Below are 20,200 nucleotides of genomic sequence, written 5' to 3' on the forward strand. Positions count from 1 at the left end.
CTTTGTACACAGTCACATGCTCAGGTTCAAAATTATTTACACCAAGGGTGGAATTTGCCATGCAAACTACAGTACTTAGGCAAATATTCATTGGTAAATAGTGAAAAGGTACGGCTTTTCTCTCTGACAGTGGCTTAGTAAGCATGACCTCAGTCTCATGCTAAATGCTTGTTCAGGAAACCTAGTCTGAAAATTTCTCGGAGGAAGATCCCTTGGGGGTGTAACTTTAATCACTTATTGACTGGGATATTTGAGTTCTAATTCCAGGTAAGCCAAATGATATTTTCATGGTGAATTCCACCTCAGGTGTAAATTAAAAAATACCATCCCTAGGTTAAACATACCTTCAATATCAGGGCTTAGATAATTCTTGATTTCATCTAAAATGAACAGTATGTCATCCTCAGTAGGGGCGGGATGATGGGTGACATCGCATGGAGAGTCAGTTGTTCCAGCAATAGTATGCTTCTCCCAAGGGAGGAAAAAGATGACTCGACCATCTGATGTAGCAGGGTCCAGAAGTCCCATTTGATCAGGACTATTTAATGAAAAAACAACATTAAATCTGAATCTATGCATCAGAGACCAAACTTGTGAATGAGTATACTCAAAGATTTCAACCATCTATATATTAGCATCATCAAGAAATACTTGGAGGTGTCCTCCTTAAAATTAATCAATGATGGGTTCACTTTCATTTTTAGCATTATTCTAAGAATTACAATAAAAAATTAAGCTTCATAATATTTTAAAATGGATTAATTTTTACCCATCAAATTTGAAATAAGTGTTATATGAATGAATTCATAATTCTGAGAGACAGGCATAACCAAATGCAATATCCAAGCACTAAGGATAGAAATGAAAATACACAACCTTAGTAACTTTTCACTGGAAAATTATTTATTGATACGACCCGTTTCGACGCTGAGGCGTCATTCTCAAGTACACTGTTTATAATATCGACAATCCAATATATACCCAAATTCTGGCAGGTGGGGAGGGAGAAGGGTTATACAGGGGGGGGGAAATTTGGGGGGGAGTGGGAGGGTTGGTGAGGGAATGGTTGGGAAGCGTGACTAAGCCCCCAACCATTCCCTCACCAACCCCATTCCCTCACCTCCCACTCCTCCCCAAATTTCCCCCCTGTATAACCCTTCTCCCTCCCACCTGCCAGAATTTGGGTATATATTGGATTGTCGATATTATAAATAGTGTACTTGAGAATGACGCCTCAGCGTCGAAACGCGTAGTACCAATAAATAATTTTCCAGTGACAAGTTACCAAGGTTGTGTGTTTTCATTTCAACATGGATTTTCACAAAGTAAAAGCCAAATCAATTGAATTCACTAAGGATAGAAATGCTGTAAAAGGAGAGAGTATATCCTCACTTGGCTCCAAGGCTTTTCAAATTGGTTATAGAAAAAAAGAACAAAACTCTACTGCGGTGGCCAATATATATACCAGCCAATTGGACTTCTAAACAGAATAGCCTTGATACTTGAGAGTGAATGAGTAAAGTCAAAGTGAGCTGTCCAATTATGACAAAAACATGAATGATACCATTATTTACCACCAAAACTCTTTTTTATGGTGCTTTCATTTTATGAGGGTCGAAAAGAATATGAATTCCACCACATGCTCTTTTTTGATGGAAATAAAACATTTCACTATGTAGTAGTAAAACATAACCACTGTTAACTGAATGAGTGATGGAGAAATCCCAATGACCCTTTCTCTAATGTCTATATATAAAATGTTTAATGATAATTGTAAATATGTTTACAAGTAATGGTGCTCTGTTCCATTAACATGGGATGCAATTGTACAACAGAACACATCTGCTACCAGGGATTTGCACTACTCAGCCATACGTCAACTAACAGTAACAAGCTGTTTTATTATTTTCATACACGCCCTACAGTCATGTTAAAATTTCATGCAAAAACTAATGTTTTTCAAGGTAATACAATATGCAATAAGCTGAATAGCCATATTAATTATCTACTTTTTCCACTAATTCCATGTCTAGGACAATAAATAGCAAAGAGAAAAGAAGAAAATCCACCATGTAAGAGCCAACGTTTTAATATAAATAAATCATTTGGAACGCATGATATTCCCATATCAAAGTAATAACTAGTAATTGAAACCGAAGGAATGGTTTCTACTACCTCAATTGACAACTCTCATTGCCATGAAATCAATCAATATGATTTTCCCCAGACACAAACACAGCACAATTAAACAGTAAAATTATTTTCCCATTACATCAGAGCAAAACGTGCACAGGGATGCATTAATTTCTCTTTGGCCAATGGTGACTTCCAACGGAAGTTTACACACACTAGACAATACTCAACATAACTCACGGCAACAATACCAATGCAAACAACCCCAGAAATGACACTTTCAATTTAAGATTTGCATGACTCTCAGAAAAGAGAAAATTGAAATAATGGTTAGAAAGCAGGCAAGCACTCGCCTGTAATATCCTGGGAGGACAATGTGCACACCAGCAGACGGTGCACAGATGGGTTTGATTGATGGGTCATCCATTTGACGCAATGAATCGGTGAAGGGACCGGTTGCATTAATGATGCATCGGGCACTCACATTCCACTCTTCCCCAGTGAGCCGATCCTTAACACGTGCACCAATAAGTTGGGGAGCACCATTGGGCCCCTTTTCTTTCCCTTTTAATAGTGATGTAACTTCCACATGGTTAGCCACAGTGGCACCATGGCGCGTAGCAGTGAGGGCCAGCACGAGGTTCATGCGAGCATCATTTTGCTGGCCTGTACACCATTGAAAACTCTCATGACAAGGATATACACCTCTTAACAAGTGAAAACTTAGGTACAGTAAAGCCTTGATTATCCATCCCAGTGGAGAGGAAAGCCCAAGAAACTATTTAAACGAAATAGATGATCCACTCATGATTACATGAGGAAATAACGGCAGACTAACCAGCAGAGTACCTTCACGTAATCACCTGCTGGTGCAGTTACAATGCAAAAATTCCACATGAGAAAAATTCTTTGGCTTAACCAGGATTCAATACCAGATAGTATCCTGAATTCATGTGAGGTGTTCTATCACAACTAAGAAAAACAGTCCCTTGTAGAGTTTTGAACAATATACTTCAGTAGTTCAAGTGGTAAAACAACTTGCACAATACGTAAGACCAAAGGTTTGAATCCACATCAAGGCAAAATGATTTTCCCTCAATGGGATATCATGATCATTTCCAAAGAAATTTCCACTGTAGTTAGTGTATAATCTTTTCTCTACATCTTTTTTTTAACCCATTCCATTGAAAAATATTTATTTTGAGGCGGAGAAAGGTGCAATATGGGAGGGTTTGAGAGTAGGAGTGAGGTAGAGTTTGGAAAGACTTGAGTAGGGAAGTGAAGGATGGATATCCAAGGAACAGTAAATAAATTGATAGATAATCAAGACTTGACTGCATAAAAGACTGTGTAAATTATAGCAATTTTAAAACTAAGTGCCATTAGAATTAAATAATTTTGATCATGCAATGAAGAAAAACCCAGCATTAAAAAGCAAAGCCAAATAGACTTTCCACAAGAGCATAAAGTCATACAAAAGCCCATTCCATTTTCAGCAATGGAAGAGAGGAGTTGACAGGAGAATTTACTGCACACAAAAATTAAAAAAAGATAGCATGATGATAAACGATTAGTTCACTTTGCTAAATATGTACTTACATTAGACAAAAATCATGAGACAATGGCAAATGTATCTTACAGAAAATAACAACTATTAAAAACAGTCCATAAACAAAGGTATTCCACCATGATAATAAATTGAGGCCAAAGTTAATTTGGCTTACGATATTTCCTGAAACATACTGGATTAAAAAAAAATAAAATTTAAGGCTCAGGGGGCAGTGGCCTTATTTTGAAAAAAATTGGAATCTAAGACCCTGACAACAGTTCCCTTCGTTTTTGTGTGGAGCAAATTTGATTTTGAAAAATGTCATTTTCTAGCTCACTCCGGTGCATAATGTTCACACTAGGTTCAATTTTGTCTTTCAATTTTACAAAAGAGCACCTTTGGCATAAGAATTCATTATGTGCCTCCTTTCCACAACTTAACTATTACTGCAAATTTTATGCACAACTTATTACAAAATGTATGTTGACAAATGGAGTACCAGAAATTTGGTGAAATATTTGTCCCTTCAACAATGTATCACGGCCAGTCGCCACAAGACAAAAATTTGAAGGGGGGCTAAAGCCCCTAAAGCCTCCCCCCCTTTCCACTTGCCTTATCGGTAATTTTCCAAAAACTATTTACATGGCATATCTACTGGCAATTGTAGGGAGAAAATATAAGAGCCGGAATTAAACAATTAACTTACAATTACTTTCAATAACTATGAAAATACAAATGCTTCCTTTTGGCAAGTGAGTAACTTTGGACTCTACTTGAAAATTAGCATTACTTATTGATCGAAGTCACACTGATTATAGCAAGCCTCGCAGAATTAATGAAGCCTCAAATAAAACAAAAATTATTACATAGAAATGTAATGTCTATATCAACACATTTTACAAGTGTTTAAGAGTATGAAAGAATTTCATCCACTCCTAGGTCATCAAATGATTCAATTTTGAAATGTTAAATTCACTGAGGATTAAAAAATTATACCTTTTCCCACATTAAGTTTTATTATAACCACACAAAAGATGTACTATTATGGGCTTTTATTGACGAAGAACATAAGTCGACTTCAACATTAATGACTGTTTCCTGTAAGACCAAAAGATGATTGCGACCACTCAATTCTGCCAAATCTACTCTTCCATACATTAAATTCCTCTCAATGCTATGGATTTTCTCATTTCTTCACAAGAATATGAGATTATACATAGAAACAACATTACAGAGGAAAAATTTCAAATCTAAAGAAGATTAAGTAAAAAAAGCTGTGCATAAAATACAGCAGCATTATCAGCCAGGTGAAGTATATGTAGCATCAATAAAACAGAGTGAGCAGACCTCATCATGACACAAAAAGAGGAGAGGGATTAAAAAAAAACAATAAGAAGAAATGTGGGATATTCCTAAATAAAATCTATAAATTACCTGCCTTTAACCAATAACTTCATAGCTACTTTTGTGCTGATTCAGTGCCAAAATATGATGAGTGTACTTCAGATGGCAATGTGTGGTGTAAGGAAACTGTGTCAGATAAGTGCCACTTCACTGCCTCTCATACAATTTACAAATTCAACTGGAAATCAGCTCACATTTAGATGAGATATTACAAAAGAAAAGAAATTTTATTTTTTCAAAATTCTGGGGATTTAGAAATGACATTCTAAATTACTACAAGAACCTGGACAGGAGGTAAAAATACAGGAAATATCAAAAGGAAAGAGGATGTCTGGTCACCCTGTACTAAAAGCCAAAGCAAATATCAATTTTGTAATACCATATGACACATAATCACAAAAAACAGTGAAATAGGGAAGTGCACTAATTTTTTTTTATTGCTGAATTTGAAAGTTTAGCCTAAAAAAGAAACATTAGTATAGTCACTTTTATTTTCTGCATCTGGGGTATGCACTTTAAAACGTTTTGAAAGTCGGAAAATTTCATGTTGCGCTGAAACACAGTGCCTCCATCTTGATTGAGATGTTACGTCACAAGGCAGTAGTCACCAGTGGAGTATCGCTGTATTCCGTCGCCTTCTTTAGCGCGGCGAGAGTTACCGGGAATCGGTGGAGTTTGCTTCCTAAAAATGTCGTCTAGTACCGAAAATATGAATTCAAAATAGAATTATAAATGATTTTTTGTTCCAAATTTCATCTCGACGTCGAAACAAAAGCCTGGAGAAGATATTCATTCCCGTGCCTTAAGCACAAGCTATACGGAATAAATGGTTCAAGGCTGCTCCTGACTCTTACCTATCGATGATATTCTGTTTTGAAGATCATTTGAAGGTATTGTAAGATCAAATTGATATTTATATTATAATAATTTACTTAATAGGTACCTCAGTCACATCAGAAAGTGTGTTGAGTCAAAATATAGCATCTTCCGCGTAGACCTACGTAATTTATAAACTGAAAGTAGTTTGGTTAAAGAATTATGGCGCGACTGTTTTTTTACATGACCGGGCAAAATGCGTACTTTGCCCATGATATGTGCATATATGATAACAAACGATTTTTGTTAAAGTTAATCTTTATTTGTTGAAATTAGTACATTTATAGGTGATACAGATATAAAGGTACACGGCAGGTCGCGCGGCGTAATTTGTACTCCACTGGTGACGGGTTCATCTTGCTGATCTAAAAAATTAGCTACAATACCTCGAACTTTGAAAACTCGCAATATAGGCAGTCAAAGTACATTGTAAGAATACACGAGACCATTATAGCCCAGAATGTACGTACAATGTCGAAATCCTTGGTTTTCAAAGATTGACGTATTTTATACGCCAGCGCGCCCGGTCCAGGGTTATCAACTTTTATTTCATCCTATTTGTTAGTTGAAATTATATTTCAGAATGGTTCTTTTAGCACTGCTACTGAGGTAAACTGGTAGGTACTGAGTACAAGGTACTGAGGTATGTACTGAGTAAGTAAACTCCCTTTGGAGTAATGTGAATTACAAGTGTTCGAGATATATGGCATTTTATATTCGCTTTGTGTTCTTATTAATTATGCCTGTACGCATATTGTTGCTTGCCGTGAGCCTTTAATGGTATGTGCTCTTGCAAGAGTGGTTTTCATTTTTAATGTGGAAGTTGGTCAGTATAAGCAAAGAAAATATTAACATTTTAGCGCACACCAACCCTTGTAGTCATCGTATCTCTGCGTTTGTAATGACACTGCTAAAATACCTAAACACCATAATGATGATAAAAAAATTGTCTCATGTCAATGATTGCTGCAATTATAATTACTGATAAACTTGATGCCGTATGATCACAATGAAGACAACAAAAAATAATGCCATGACGTAGTCTTGAACCACGGTCCTTCGGGTGAGATCGAATCGTGCACGCTACCACTACCCCAACCAACCCATTAGGAAATTGTGGATATTTTGGATTTATATATATAACTTGTAAAAAGTAACGCATGAAAATTAATTAATTACAGCCTAACTAATGCCCTAATTGAAAAAGATGCAGCAAGGTACGCGGTCTCCCCTTGTTAGCCTTAACGTCTCGCATTTCTATGGAGCGTTGAAGCTGTCCTCCTTATTCAAAAATTCAGTAACCATAAATACATCAAAGTTTGGTATACCATTTATAAATCGTTGGAATTTTCCTTCTCCCAACCAAGATTATCTTTTCTTGAACCCATCCTGGACAGCGAACCATTGCAACAACCAGCCAGCTCGGAAATAAGGCTAACATCCCATGATTCTAGTTGCAAAGGGCGAACGTTCCGGCCGGCGTGAATACATACGCAACGAATAAGTCTTGCAGCAAACGTCTGAAATAGGTTTATTAGTTTGACTCGGTTCTTACAAAAAAAGTTTTGGCATGATAAACGGCATTGTGCCAAAATATACCCAGCGAAAAATAAATGCCATCATGCATTTATTAAAGATTCAATGTGCTATTCGTACTACTCTTTCCAAACTTGAAGTTGACACGTAAATGAATATTAATATATTACGCAATGATGAAGTCGTTTACTCAAAAGAGAAGCAGCCACATATATATTCTGAAGATATTTTATGACAGCAAAAAACGGATACCCTCAAATTCTGTAATTTTTCTATGCATTAATAGTGGTAGAACTAAACGGTGTAGAAGCTGCCTTCTGCTACTGCCTTGTGACGTCACGGCCAATATTCAACATGGACACCCGTTTTAGCGGCCTTTGAAATTTTCCATATTTCAGACGGTCATCTCGAATCAAGTATTCACTATTAGGATTTAAACTGTGGTTTTACGACATTATGTTATTCTGAACTCTAATTAAAAAAATGTGTTTGGTGCATTTGAAACACTAGTGCACTTCCCTATTACATTAGTCAAGGAAAAAACGAGGGCTTGCTGACAGAACCACATACATTACCCATCCATTGATGTACAATGATACATAAGAGACAGAAGACTAACACAAAAAAATTAACCATTACTTCTGATACCATGTAAAGATAATAAACACTTATTTACCCATAACTACCTAATAAATTTACCGGGAATGAATAAATTTGAGTAAATACTAACACAATACTTATATGTAGTGAGAAAAAATTAAAATCATACATCCTAAGGCTTCAACCGTTAAAAAGATGCAATCATTCTCTTTATGGCATCTAATATGAGTGAAAAATATGTAGATAGCATAAAATACTATCACGTTCATAAAAATAGAAATCCCCACAAAAATAGCATAATGCATGATCCAATGCAAACTGACAGAAAATAAAACATGACCATTCTGCAGTAAAACCGAGTTATCACCAATGTAATAATTTTTCATTTCAATCGTGGATAATGGAAAATTGCAACTTTTTAATACTATGAAATGCAAACAGAGTTTAGTAGCATAAGTTTCAAGATTAAATTTCAAAATTATTAAATTTACTAAAGAAAATGCTGCGAAAAAAGTACCTCACAAATGCAAGCACAAAAAAAGAAGATACATCATGCAATCACAAATACATAAATTTTAAAATATCTAACAAAGGATAAGGAATAATTGTGTATGGAATATGAATTACTCTCCACGAACAAAATAGGACACTTCAACATATATTAATGGTTGAATTCAACTATAGTTGAGCAGCCAAGTTAAAAATATGAATGGAAAATGAAAATTGAAGAGAATATTAGGATAATAAAAATATGAAAAAGTTCTCTTGAGCTCTGAAGAAAAGTATCAATTACAGAGGGCAATTCAAGGCTTTGAAGCACATTTGCTTTTAAATTTAAGCAAAGATTTTGATCATGAAAATATTTATACTTATGAGGTATATTTATGAGGGTTTGAAATAGAGTACACAATATCAATTTTTTATGGATATATCTATATACATATATATGTCTATAGACATAAAATAAGAGAATAAGAGAAAATTATCTTATCGCAAGATTGGCCCAAATGCACTCAAATACAAGTACATATTCGAGTACCCATATACATTCTCAAGTACACATTGTCCTAAATGTCATTTTTTGGAACTTGATTACCTTAAATTTAACACAACTATCTGAGTGAATACTGTTGCACACTGTACCCCTATAATCATCCCTCTACCCCAAAATCCAGGCATCAGTTCTGGAGTACTCATGTTGATACTTGAATTACATCTAGATATTCAAATGCCTATATGTACACGAGGAGATTTGGCATAATCTTACCCCAGAGTTATCAATCATTTTGTTCTCAGAGTAGCTCACATTTCTCACTTGACCATTTGCTACATACATTTATGGCTACACATGTCTTTCGGTGATTCCCAAGAAAAATTTCTCACCCAGAAGAAAATATTCCTACATATTTCCAAAAATGGCAGAAGAGAACAATAATATGTGCATTATGTACCTGCAAATAGTGACCTCTACATACTTTTTATATAGATGTTCATTATGTTTCTCTCATTTATGCCCATAAGAGATCAGCTAAGGTTCGTGTAGCAGTGTGTTTTCTCACAGACTGTCTCAAATTCTCATGGCAGTTTGAAACATAACCAACCCAGTCACCATAAAGTAATTCCTACAGGTAGACTAGCTGCCATCATTCTAGCAATTAAAACTTATATAGAGAGAATTGTATTTTGAATGACTTCAAATGGCTCACAGGTGTTTTTAGATAAGGAAAGGCAAAATTTTTGCAGAATAATTAAAGTCCTAATCATTCTACCACACATAGAGGCCCAAATTACAAGAGAGTAGCAATCTAGCCATTGACATCTACATCTTGCATACCTGACTGGCACGCATAGACACAAATCAGGCAATTTAATCTACCATACATATAGGCTCATTTTACAAGAGAGTACTTATCTAGCCATTAACCTCTACACTTACATGACTCACTGACATACATGTAAACAAATCAAAGTTTTAAGAACAATCCATAGCAAAATGCTTAATGGCACAGCAGTCAAAGAGCTAAACATACCCCCATTACATGCACATGCTAAGCTAAAGCATTTCATCTTCCTCCTTGGGATGAATCATGATTAGCATATTTAACACAATACCAATTCATTTACTATTCAAGCAATCAAACCATCTTAAATATAGACTGCAGAAAATAATACATTTACAAATTAAAAAATCATGCATTCACACATCTTCACATGCAATGTGACAAAATTCTAGGGAAAAATTTAGCATTGATCGAACAAAAAATCCAAACAATTATTTATAAACACCAGCAAGACACAGGAAAAGTAAGGGCACCGCACCACTATAGCTGAACATGTTCAGAATGGGTTTTGACCAGTCCAAACAGTCTCTCATTTAATAATTCTAAGCTAGCATAGAGGGAGATGAAATGGAATTGTCAAAATTTGGGAAAGCAAATGGTGCAGAGGCACTGCTCAAATCATTGATTGAAAGTATGTACGTCTACAATTCCTGTTGATTAAATATGTCCTTTAAATCTCACATATTAATGCATAAAAAATTAGTGAGATTTCAGGGTCAGGTTCAAAAATAGTTTGCATGCGTAATTTTACTACATTACATATTTAACAATGCACCAGAATGCATTATAAATTACATAAATACTTATATTTAAGAAAATTAATATTTTTCCATTAAGTGTTTTTATATGCAAACTTGGTGCAAAATTTTAAGGAGCAAAAATAAAATATAGCACAACATCTCAAGATCTTCAAGGAATTATACTAACTGTAATTTGATACTTTAACTTATATTGAGATAAATATAATGCACTCGCAAAAATGCCTTGAGTGATTTTAGCATCAAGAGAATAAAACCAAATAAATACCATGCTCAGGGACAACTATTCCTACTAGCAAAACAACATCAAGAACAATGGGAATTCCATGCCATTCAAGTTTGAAATTTTTACAATAATTATATCTGAAAATAAAAGTGAAAAAAAAATAATTTCATTAATCAAAGTGTTTGTACCTTAACCATAAAGAGGGATAGAGTTGACAGAGATTTACGCATGGTATGTCAGCATTTTTCGAAGACAAGGGTTTACCACGGCATTTGAAACTTAACTAAACCAAATAGGACATTTTTTATCATATTCAATGGTGACAGAAAACACTAAACGTTATTTCAACCAGAGGGTAAAAAATGAAACTTTAGACCACTTTTCTTTTTATTAAATAAGATAATGATGGGGCCAATTTTCAATCGGTTCAAAGCTGTTCTATGTTGCGATACATTTATAGATTAAGGATCTAAACTATCACAGATAACTGACCGACACTACAGTTTTCATAAGAGACATAAGTAGTTTTTCATGAGACTTGAGTGAGTCTGATAATTTATTATTGAATTTGATGTATCTGCAGCAACTTAAGCCTGCCCAAATAAATTCTGCTGAATTGGTATTTTGGGGAGGCAACTAATGGCTTAGGTCATATATATGCACCATGACGGAAGGGTTGAAAGAAATGACTTATGTATTGGCCTGCTCTTTATGAAAAGCACTAATGGATGGAGAGTTACTTGAAGTGCTCCCTAAACAGAACTCAAGTTGCGGATCAGACAAACTCTAAAAAATATCTCTACCTCCACAAATTTCCCAACATACAAAAACTCTGAATAGTGAACATCTAGGACCTGAACTACTCCACCAATACATATTCGTCAGGTGACTTCAGCCTTAATGAGGGACCAAAACTTACTCTAACATCAAGTAAAATGAAAGTCTATTCCCATATAATAATAAATATGGCATGATTGGGACAAAGCTGCTGTGTTCAGCATATATAATTCATTAGATTTTAAATGGTAACTATGTACAGGATGTAAATAAGAGTGAACACAGAGCTGAGAAACAGTTCATCCATTTACTAATATGTACAGTAGATTCCGTTTAAAGGGTCCACCGGTTACTTGGGGCAGCCGCTTAATTGGGGCAGATCTTGAAGAACAGAAACCAATAGATGAATATCCCAGAGTATTCTCCGCTTAATTGGGACAGCATGCCGCTTTATTGCGCCATGAGTCGGCGACATATACTCAATATGAAATTAAATTTTTTTTGTTTTCATAATACTATTTTTTTATATTTTCCTCCTTTGATTTACTCTTATTTTTCACAAATGTTCCTATTCTTGCCCCATTTTGAAAGCTCTTGTTGTTATACTATCCGCGAGTGGATAGGACTTTTCTTTAATAGGACTTATTAAAAGACATTCATTCAGCGTCGCCTGAGGCTGTGAAAAATATTTTTAGCTAAATTGTTAAAAATGAAAATAAATTAACTTAACTCGCTGATTTATAAACAGTTCATAGTTTAATAAACTTATGTTGCATTATAAACATTCCTTAGTCTTCTTTCTACCATTTCAAAGTTTTTTATGCCCATATACAAGAGAGTTCGCCTAATTGGGGCAAAGTGCACAAGCCCCGATATGTCCCAATTAACCGGAATCTACTGTATATGATTGGGCTGCTATTACACGAGAGGAAAATTATTTGAAAGAAGTAGAACTAGCAAAGGTAATGGCATTGCACTTAAGGACTGTAACAATGATATAGTTTGCAAACTAAAATAGAACCCATAACTCATCGTTCACAGGGAACCTGATATTCTCTTCAGTGGCTATTGTCACTTCAAAACCCTTTTCCAAACCCCCAAAGCAGAACGTGGTTTACTCTTCAACAACAGTCTCTAGTGTAGGCACTTATGTAACAAAATATTACTACTAATCAGGTATCTTTCAACAGCCCTTGCTTTCTACAACAATGCTGCACCAACACTTGATGTCTCCAACCTCCAAGAATCTGAAGGGTAATGAAGGCCGAGGAAGCACAATGACTTGAAAAGGGTACACCTGACATCAACAGTCCTGTCTAACGTTAACATCCATCATTATGCCCTTGAAATATCCTTTCTAAAAAACACTGAGCACACTCAAAGAAGGTTAAAGCTTGTACAATAAACAAAAATACAAAAAGTTTGTGGTTGAAGTACAAGTGTAACAATTATTCTGTAACAAGCGTTTGTGGCTTCTCATATCACACTTACCATCATAGTAAACAATAGCACCTTTCAATTCATCTTTCTTCAGCATGGGGAAGAGCTCAAGAGCATTCTTTTTAGATAAATAATAAGAGCTTTTTACCAGCTTAGTTCCCGCAACTATGTCGTAAGCCTTGATACCAACCCAGAAGTAAGGAATTTGCCACCAACTATAGGAATAAACAAAAAATTCAGTATAAAGGCCACAATGCAAGGATCTGTAAGACTTAAGGCCGATTTAATACCACATATTATGTAATTATCATCATATCAAACATGAAAGAAACAAGCATGAAACATTTACGTTCTTAATTCATAGAGGACCTACTTGTAAACAGGAAGCATGATCGGCAGCGGGTGAGCCAGGTGGGGAGCCACTTTCAACATATTAGCGCGCTCATTAAGAGCTTCTTTCACCATACGGTACTGCTCAATATCAAGACGAAGAATTGCTGTCTGTAAGTAGCGAACACCTCCATGAATTAGCTTGGTACTGCGGCTGCTAGTGCCAGAGCCAAAGTCATCTATTTCCACCATGGCTGTCTTAAGACCTGTCATACGGCGCAAAACATACACAATTACTGGAAGATTAGCTTTCTAAGTGCCGTTTTATGCTTACTTTGTTTTAACCGATTATCGACAATTGGCTAACTAGAAATTTGCGATATGTAAACATGAATATTGTCATAAATTTATGATACACTGAAACCAACATACCTCGGGTAACAGCATCCACGGCACAGCCACTACCTGTCGCACCACCACCGACAATCAAAACGTCGAAGTTATCCCTCTTCAGGCTTTGTATTTGTTCAGCTCGGGTTGGGAGGTGACGAGCAGGTCGAATTCTCTTGGGATCATTGGCGCTATCAGCTGATACCACACTGCTTTTACTACCATCATTGTTCACGATCAAATTCGTGATATAGGCACCAGCTCCAATTGTTAGGCCCCCGGCAATTACCTTGCGAATGCTTGAAGCCATTTTGGGCGTTTTCTAGAATGCTGGCAAAATGCAAGCAATCCAAGTAAGGCACCAAAGTTGCGCAACAGCGAGCGAATACATAAAAACAACCCTGAGTAAAAAATTAAATTGTGACACTTTTCTTAAGTAAGAAACAATATTCAGGAAACATACAAAACAATAAAAATGATAAATCGCCAAGAATAGTAAAAGAGGATCTCTTAGGAGCAGAAAGCCGGTGGATATTTACGGAATTTAAAAATAATAGCAACGAAGTAACAGAGAAAACATTCATTTCCTAAATAACACTAATCATACCCGAGGTCTACAGATCCTCAGAGATAAGAATCCTTTTTAAATTCTATTCCACATTAATGTAACATGCGAAACATTAGTAGCCCTGTTTCTATTTTCCCCTATCGTTCGAAAGAAAAGGATCGAGAAATTTGCGATTCGATACATTCGATGGTTTGCCATCGACTCATCGATACTTTATTTTTGTAGCGAGCACAGCTTGAAGTGCTGGGAGGGGGCAAATAGGACATGCCAGCTGGGGCGTGACGGGCAGCAGGGGGGGCGGAGTTTCTCTATTCTTTGGCGGCACCTTTGAGTTTACGGGTACAATAGTTTTATCGGGTGAAAGGATCTTCCAAACACGGTATCTGCCATAGCATTTTAGGAGTTACATTTGATAAGTGTCACTTGAATCTAAGGGTAAGGAATGTGTTCTTGCTGTGTTTCTTCTCGGTTTTATTACTCTTTACATATGTTTCTCCTTATTTACACTGAAGCATGGGCGTATCCAGGATGTACCTATCATCCTTTTCCCCTTCATAGGTGGATCTACGGGAGGGTGCACAGGGGCACATGATCCTTAAAAAAATATGGAAGATTTTAATTAAGTCCCATATTATCATTGTGTTCGTTTTGTATTACGCGAGGTATCCTTGTGCCCCCCAGCTGGAACAAAACAAAAGAACAAAATCCTGGACACGGCCTTGCTTGTGCCCCCCAGAAAGAAATCCTGGATCAGCCCCTGTTCCCCTTCACATAAAAGTTTTTCTTTAAAGACACAATTCTAGAATTTTTTTCAAAGCAAATTCATAGGAAAAATAGTTTTAAGCGTAGGCCCCCCTTAAAAAGTATCACAAAGTGGCATTCCTTATATTATGATTTGGAATTATTTTAAAATACCACTTCAGCCTTTAAATATATGCAATTATAATATTAATGTGTAACCAAGAAAATGTCGATACTATATTGGCACAGTCTAAACAGTCTATGTTTAGACTGTGATATTGGTTTTTATCAGGATCTGTGGCTTCTTTTGATGTTGGAGAGCAAACTCCCCTTGATCCCTTGATGGCAAGTTTAACATACATAAACAGTATAATGTCGTTCACTTATTATACTATACATTTATATATCTCACGTCATAAGTTCTGCTAAGATTCTTGGCATCCTCACTATAAAATCTCCACTGTATAGACAGTAATGAATCCAGTGGGGGGGGGGGGGGGGGGGCTATAGCCCCTTGAGTATCCAATTTACACTAGATAAAATTCGGACGCCCAACCTGGACGATCCTGGATCGTGCGCTGTGTATAGTTTTTATCTGTGGCAGAACTTAGTGGGCACTTGAAAGTGATATGATAAATAATCTGTCCCCATTTACTATACAGAGTGAATCTCAAGCACATATTCTGTAGAATATATAGAATGTGAGCTCAATAGAATTCTTCTATAGAGCTCACCCCAAATGAAGCCACTATAGCGGCTTCATTTGGGGTGAGGTCTGAATGTGAGAATGAAAACTATCTTTCAGGTTTAGTACTGGGTAAGTAGACTTCTGGATTTCTATCTCTTTAAAGACAAATTTGTGCCTTTTTCTATTAATAGACTGGTGAAGTTGATCATATTATGACTTGAATGTAGGAAATTGGTTTCGTTCAGGTGGAGTTAGCTCTCAGACTGCTATCACAACAGCTGTGGAATTACCCCCTGAATGCAACCGTTATTTAGAAGCTCACTGTGAGCACTCATTAATTTCTCAGAGCAATATTTTCGGCTGCTATTTGCCTGAGCACTCATTGCTGATTGGTGGGAGCTAAATATTAGCTCTAGTTGGCCATTTATAAGTTACTAGATGATTCAAAAGTCCCTGCATAGTGCTCACTGGACTCTTTTCATTCAGGAGGGCTGAGAATATGCCATGTAGTGGTAAGAGCTCTAAGCACTCATTTCCTCTGAATGCCTTCAATTAGAAAGGTTAGTCATAGGTCTCTCTGTGTTGTTATTTGTACTTTTCTGATGTTCGTTGGTTGGTGACTAAATATATTTAATTATATTTACTCTGAGCAACAACAGGGTAGTTTCCTTCATCAAAGAAAACGAAATGCATTGATTGCGATTCCTTACCCACATTATAGTAATTCTAATTTGTTTAAAGCCAAGTTGAAAAAACTACTTCTGTCTAAAATGTATTATTCAGTTGATGAATACTTTGACGATGCATTTTAACTCTTTTTGTAAATATGTTTACAGGTAATTATTCCTGATTGATTTATATCTGTATTTACATGTATTATTGACGTGCCTTATATCTTGTCCATTAATAATGTACTAGATCGTTGGGCAAATAAAGATATTATTATTATTAGTGTATTCTTTATATGCAAATTATTTGGTTTTAGAAATCCCAGTTTAGACGAATGGCAATGGTCAATTTTAACACCATTTGAAAAAGGCCAGATTGGCACCCATGCGATTCCACTCCATGTGACGTCATAAAGACCTAGTTTCTATACGAGTATATTGGAGTTTTACATTGTCTGAGATTACCAATGCATGCATGAGGCACAGAGCTCAGGGAAATATCTCATAATAATCACCCATTAAAATTACCTAAGTTCGGAAAGTTTCCTTCGTTTGATAGGGTAATAATAATCCTTATTTAAGCCAAGTGCTACTTGCTAGCAGAGTACTCTGCTACCTGCTGGCAGCCTTCGTCGTATCTGCACTCAAAGCCTCGCCCCAAGGTCACCTCACAGGGCGACAGCTGGAACCATAAATATGTCACACCGACTTTTACCAGCATTCCTACTAAGCCGTCGCATTTTCGTGTGCTTGAAAATTTTCACTTTTTGTTTAATCGCGAAAAATAGATATCGTCATTCAAAAATCTAAGAGCGTGAAATGCGTACTCCAGGAGTAATAATCTTTTGATTAGGCAATAAAAAAATAATAGGAAACCACCCTATACTCATCTGATCTGATGTTCATTAAATTAAGTGTCCGAGTTGAAGTGGAATTATTCATTTACACCAAATCAGTGTCTTCTACAGGGATGCTGACTAACAAAAATATTGGGGGGGGCCCAAACTGGGGATCTTGCCCGGGGAAATTTTATGAGTAGTGAGTTTTAAGTTTTTTAAGCATTTTAGAAGAGTCATATGATCAACATTAGAACCCTGATAACTCAAATCTCGATATCTGGACACTCAGAAGAAAATCGACAAGCCTAACACATATTTTCCTCACACCCATAACGAATTTTTAAGGGGGCTCGGGCCCCCTCAGGCTCCATGGAGTCAGCACCACTGGCCTTCTATGAGTTTGTGTTAAGAAACTAACTCTCGGAGCCTTTCTTGTTACAGAGGATGTCAGGGGAGAGCCCATACACAATCCAGACTGAAGTTGTTAAACACATCATTGTAGAGGAAGTAATTTTGGTTCACACTTCTGCTAGTTCCATTGATTTATATTGTTCTTTTTGTTATCCACCTACACTGATTAGGTGATCCTGGCCGACTCTTGCACTCCCAAGACCCTTAACCCTTTAATGCCGAATGTGGGGTGGAGCTGACGAGCATTTTCAAACACAGAAGACCTAATGTCGGGTGAGCTGTTCTGGATATTTCAATGCATACGGCCGGACGGTGGCTATAGCCGACATGGGGGAAGGTAACTGACCGCTAAGGTAACAATTGTTGGATGCATTCAGGCCCGCCCTGAGACCCAGCTTAGCGAGACCATTTGGGTCATTCCTCGGCAATTAAGCCCAATCCTCCCAACTCATTTAAGATCATCCTCGCTGCAGGAATCTGTTGTGGTTATACTGTCCATGGTTTTTGCAGCAATACATTTTATTGCATAATATTTTTTTATACTTTGAAATTAATTCTTAATTTTGTTCTGTATGTAAGCAATTTTTAAACGAAATTTTTGCATTACAAATAACAGACTTCTGGACTTTTAGTCTTCGTACCTTGTGTTCACTAACTTTGTTGCTATCAGCCCTAGAAATCCATTTAAAATTCCACAATCCTAAGCAAAATTATAGTAATTCTTATAGAAGAGTAAATAATTGAAAATCAAATGCAATATTTGTTTTAAAGAAACACTGGTAACACAATAAGTTGACCATGGACTCATGCTGAGATAGGGCTGTATGATCTAGTCCAGGGTAACAGACAAAATCATTATTTTGTGGGATCCTCGTCCCTCAGATTGGGGACCTTACTCAACAAGATGGCAAGTCCATCAGAGGTGCCCTCAGGAGCCATTTGGAACACAGCTATAATCTCAATGCTCTACAGATTCATTGATTTCTTTATGACCTTCCACCACTACCTTACAGAACTAAAAATTATCAAGAACATGATGGTGAATAATGGATATAGTGGAAATATAATCAATTTTCTACTCTTGAAAAAGTGACTAACTCAAGTAGTTCATCTTAGCACCGTCCTTCCTGCGAGTTACTAGTTCAATTCATTTCACTGATCAACTTTCACTCTAAATGGCTATCCATATCTCAAAAAAATAAAGTGAGAATATGCAACTTTGCACCCACTTTATTAAATGAAAATCCTCAGAAAAAATAAAGACACGATAGACAAGTCCACAAAGAGCGTTGTCTCTGCAATAATATGTGAGTTTGGTGCCTGCTACAATGTGCGGACACTTATTAGAGATTATGTATAAGAAAACAATAGACAATAGAGATTATAAGAAAAGAGCAATAGAACTTGGGTAGTGCATGATCCAGCATAGCACTTAATCAAAAGCACACACTTCTGCAATTTTGAGACCATCATCAAGTGCCTCAAGAACAAAGGAAGAAAATGAGACATTTTGGAATAAATTGAAATAACATAGTACAGGAAGATTTCCCTCATCAATGATCTTGTTTTCTCCACTATTTTTCCCCTTCTCTCCTAAACGTGGCATCATCTCGAACCTGCCAAATGAGAATCCAACCCATCTATCAGCCTAGCCCTACACAGCCCTACTCATAAAACCTGTTTTGGGAATATTTATTTTTATTTATAACAGTATTTGGACAAATTTTTGTGCATTTGGACAAATTCTCTCAACCAGTTATCGCTGTAACCTTATTGGGCTTACTTTTTTCCTACGGCAATCTTGATGATCTATGTACCCCTGGGAACCATGAAAGGAATTGGTTTTTCTTCATTTGACACAAAGACAGAAATCACAATGAGTTTATTTACATCCACTCCCTGGGTTGGGAATATTTTATGTAAATGATGCACTTCAGTGACATAACTATTGGGGAGGGGGAGGGAAGAGGGGATGGATCCTCCCTAAGTCAAGGAGATATAAAAAAAATATTTATACATAACTATTGTCTAGTTTTGACGTATAATATCTGCATCTGCTAAAAGTTAAAGATCATTTATTAATATCATGGTAGTGAGATGAGTCACTGAATACGGACTGATGACTAACCCCTGGACGCCCTCATTGCTTGGGGGGGATCGCCCCCCAGGCCCCTCCATTCCCCCAAAAGCATATTCCTAGGTACGCCACTGATGATGCACTTGATTACCAAATGCCTAGATGGCATGATACTCCTGGATTAGTTTCAATACCTGCCTACCAAATGGTGTTTAGGTATTCAGAATCTTTCCAGGACATATTTAATATAAAGTATTCGTATTTCAAAAAAGAAACTGCACCAAACCTGAAATATTTTGTCGGGTAAGATGAGTTTAGGGTGGGGCATTAGAAAAATGAAAACTGAAG

The 20,200-nt window shown here is 36.4% G+C and overlaps 1 protein-coding gene across 3 annotated transcripts in view; it reads right to left on the reverse strand.

The window, feature by feature from the left end:
• The window catches only part of LOC124156322 (glycerol-3-phosphate dehydrogenase, mitochondrial), a 32,569-nt gene extending 17,957 nt beyond the window's left edge, over positions 1 to 14,612 (reverse strand). Inside the window, exons 1-6 of one of the 3 annotated variants that reach the window (XR_006864302.1) lie at positions 14,468 to 14,612; positions 13,903 to 14,190; positions 13,514 to 13,736; positions 13,192 to 13,355; positions 2,487 to 2,799; positions 345 to 538 (exon numbers count right to left, since the gene is read on the reverse strand). Coding sequence is in view for 2 of the 3 variants with exons in the window: in XM_046530798.1 (XP_046386754.1) it covers positions 345 to 538; positions 2,487 to 2,799; positions 13,192 to 13,355; positions 13,514 to 13,736; positions 13,903 to 14,170 (1,162 nt within the window). In the remaining variant the exon portion in view is untranslated. Of the gene's footprint in view, positions 1 to 344; positions 539 to 2,486; positions 2,800 to 13,191; positions 13,356 to 13,513; positions 13,737 to 13,902; positions 14,262 to 14,467 lie in introns of all 3 variants that reach the window. The other 2 variants (XM_046530798.1, XM_046530799.1) reach the window with 2 other exon arrangements.
• Positions 14,613 to 20,200: the final 5,588 nt, after the last annotated feature.

This window comes from Ischnura elegans, chromosome 3, assembly GCF_921293095.1.
Source record: "Ischnura elegans chromosome 3, ioIscEleg1.1, whole genome shotgun sequence".
Classification (NCBI taxonomy): Eukaryota; Metazoa; Arthropoda; class Insecta; order Odonata; family Coenagrionidae; genus Ischnura; species Ischnura elegans.